Here is a 2,847-nt window from a genome sequence, read left to right as displayed (position 1 = left end):
ATCTTCTTGGTTCTCTCTCTATAACTTGCTCCTACGGCAACAATTCTAACTTGTCATGGACAATTTATACATCCAAACGTAGGTATTCTTGTCTAGTCTCATCCGATGAGCTCATTTATGTTATATGAATCATACTTTTTGCTCAGCGACCTTTCAAATGACAAGAGTTCCAAATGCCATGTTAAACATCATCCACATTTCTGAGCAAAATGCAGAGCGAAGCACTTTTTTGAATCGCTCATATTCCCACATTTTTAAGTTTATCTACATATATTTTTTATTAGCTTTATATGCTGAGTCAGAGATGATGAACCCTAACTTTATATATAAGAATTTAATGCTGAGTCAACTTTTTTTTTTTTTTTTTTAAGGAAACGGTCGACAGACGATGCTGACCGCCACAAATGCAGGTAAACTATCCGTTCTGTCTGTAGTCTGTAGTCCAGTCTGTAGTCATGTCTATAGTCTGCAGCCCAGTATGTAGTCTGTATTCCAGTCCTTATTTCTGTCTGTATTCCAGTCTGTAGTCCAGTCGGTAGTCCTGTCTGTAGTCCAGTTGGTAGTCCTGTCGATAGTCCTGTCTGTAGTCCTGTCTGTTGTATGTAGTCCAGTCTCTAGTCTGTAGTCCAGTCTGTACTCCAGTCGGTAGTCCTGTCTGTAGTCCAGTCTGTAGTCCAGACTGAATTCTGTAGTCTGTAGTTCAGTCTTTAGTCTGTAGTCCTGTCTCTAGTCCAGTCAGTAGTCCAGTCTTTAGTCCAGTCTGTAGTCTGTAGTCTGTAGTACAGTCTATAGTCTATTGTCCGGTCTGTAGTGCTGTCTGTAGTCCTGTCTGTAGCTCTGTCTGTAGTCTTTAGTCCAGTCTGTAGTCCAGTCTGTAGTCCAGTCTGTAGTTGACCTTTGACCCTGTGTACGTTGTTGGTCACAACCAAAAGAACAAAGATCTTTTCTTCATATGTGACGATGATGTCATCAGATGTGACGATGATGTCATCAGGAGGGGCGGAGACGGTGACGAGTCTTCACATCGACCTCACAGGTGAGACAGACGCATTTATTTAGTTATTAATAATTATTCATTCATATAATAAGTTAATAATAATGTGTAATCATATAATATTTATATAATATCTGTGCTCTGATTGGTTCCAGCTTCGGGACGCGGACATGATGTCACAGGTAAAACCCGTTACTATGACAACCCCCGAAATCAGAAAGGATCGTTGGTGATTGGGGAACATTTAGACTATTAGAATTAACTCTGTCAAGGAAATAATATTCATAATGCACTGCTAATAGTCATATGGTAGTTGTAGTTGTATATACTTATTAGGGATAAGCGAGTACAGCACACAGTACAGTTTACCACATGAATTATCTGTATCCGTCTCTTTACTCGGACTGGGCGGGGCCTAACCCGGAAGTGGGCAGATTTAACCAGGAATTGGGTCGGGTTGTCTTGAAATAGGCGGGGCTTTAACCAGTATGTTATTTTAAGCTTGCAATTGATATGGGTTGATCCGAAATTGTTATATTTATTGCTGATTAGAAAACTATTTCCATGACAGCATCAGCATTGAGCTTCAGATCAATGGTGTTGTCATGCTAACAAAAAAACTATATACAGAACATGTTTTGCAACAATAAATACAATAATGCAGTTGCAATTATTATTAAGTAAAATGTAATGAACAAGAGTTTTTAAACTCAGTAATATAACTTTCTTTTTTAAACTTTTAATTTTTCTATGATCAGTGTGATTTTTTTGGGGGGCTCTTTTTTATTTTCACACCAGGTATGTGTGAGTGTGTGTGTCTGAGTGAGTAAGAGATACAGAAAGAGGGAGAGAGAGAGAGAGAGAGAGAGACAAATCCCACTGTAAAGTTTAGCCCCATAGTGGAAGAAAGAGGAATGGACTCTGGAGTTTTCCACCTGGTGACTTGATTTATTTCTTCAGTAGTCACAAGGTAATGCAGCATTGCCAGAATGACTTATTGAAAAAACAATAAAAAAATAAACAAAACATGAAAACTAAATACTAACTATTGAAATTACTATCACCAACTAATATCAAACAAAATAATAAAAAAACTAAATCAGGCCCGGACTGTTTGGGCCCTAGCAACTGCACTCTTCCTGGCCCAAGTCGTTCATCACTAGATGAGCGTCAGCCTCTCTCCTTTATAGCAGAAGCCCCTCCTACAAGACAAACCAAAGTTAAATGGAAATCAATCAAACCCTATTGTGTTAATTCAGCATTCCCAAACCTTTATGGCTACATGACTACACGCTATATCAACAATAACATAAAAAATGAAATGTTACATGCTGAACAAGTTCTCCCAACAAAACTCTAGACATTCTGTACACCCCTCTGGACTGGCTGACACTTGGGCCATTCCAGATCTTCCCCTCTATAAATTACTCCAGAATCTATCACTTCCTGTATGCCAATCCAACCCCTGCTTGCAATGAGACAGGTGAATGAAACTAAAATAAATTACTTGAACTGAATTATGTATGTGTTGCTTTTATCCAAACATAATTCTTAGTCGTTTGACAAGTACTGAAATAAAATGACAAACCCATTGCTACTGCTCACAATAACCATTCCCATTTACTGGACATAGAAAGGTTAGCTTAGCATGATACCACATGCTACCCTAGCTTTACATGAAGGCATGGGCTAGCCCCATGACACCCACGTTTACCAGAAGTCTCCTGGTTACTAAGTAACAAACCTCACGTTTACCAGAAGTCTCCTGGTTACTGAGTAACAAACTTCACGTTACCAGAAGTCTCCTGGTTACTAAGTAACAAACCCCACTTTTACCAGAAGTCTCCTGGTTA

The 2,847-nt window shown here is 38.9% G+C and overlaps 1 protein-coding gene across 1 annotated transcript in view; it reads left to right on the top strand.

The window, feature by feature from the left end:
* The first annotated feature begins 376 nt into the window (after positions 1 to 376).
* The window catches only part of si:ch211-80h18.1 (uncharacterized protein LOC555593 homolog), an 8,637-nt gene continuing 6,166 nt past the window's right edge, over positions 377 to 2,847 (top strand). The window contains exons 1-3 of the mRNA XM_034892350.1: positions 377 to 410; positions 974 to 1,036; positions 1,150 to 1,176. Of these exons, the coding sequence (XP_034748241.1) occupies positions 389 to 410; positions 974 to 1,036; positions 1,150 to 1,176 (112 nt within the window). The 5' untranslated portion in view covers positions 377 to 388. The remainder of the gene's footprint in view (positions 411 to 973; positions 1,037 to 1,149; positions 1,177 to 2,847) is intronic.

This window comes from Etheostoma cragini, chromosome 14 (assembly GCF_013103735.1).
Source record: "Etheostoma cragini isolate CJK2018 chromosome 14, CSU_Ecrag_1.0, whole genome shotgun sequence".
NCBI lineage: Eukaryota > Metazoa > Chordata > Actinopteri > Perciformes > Percidae > Etheostoma > Etheostoma cragini.
This window is presented reverse-complemented; position numbering and strand designations above follow the sequence as displayed.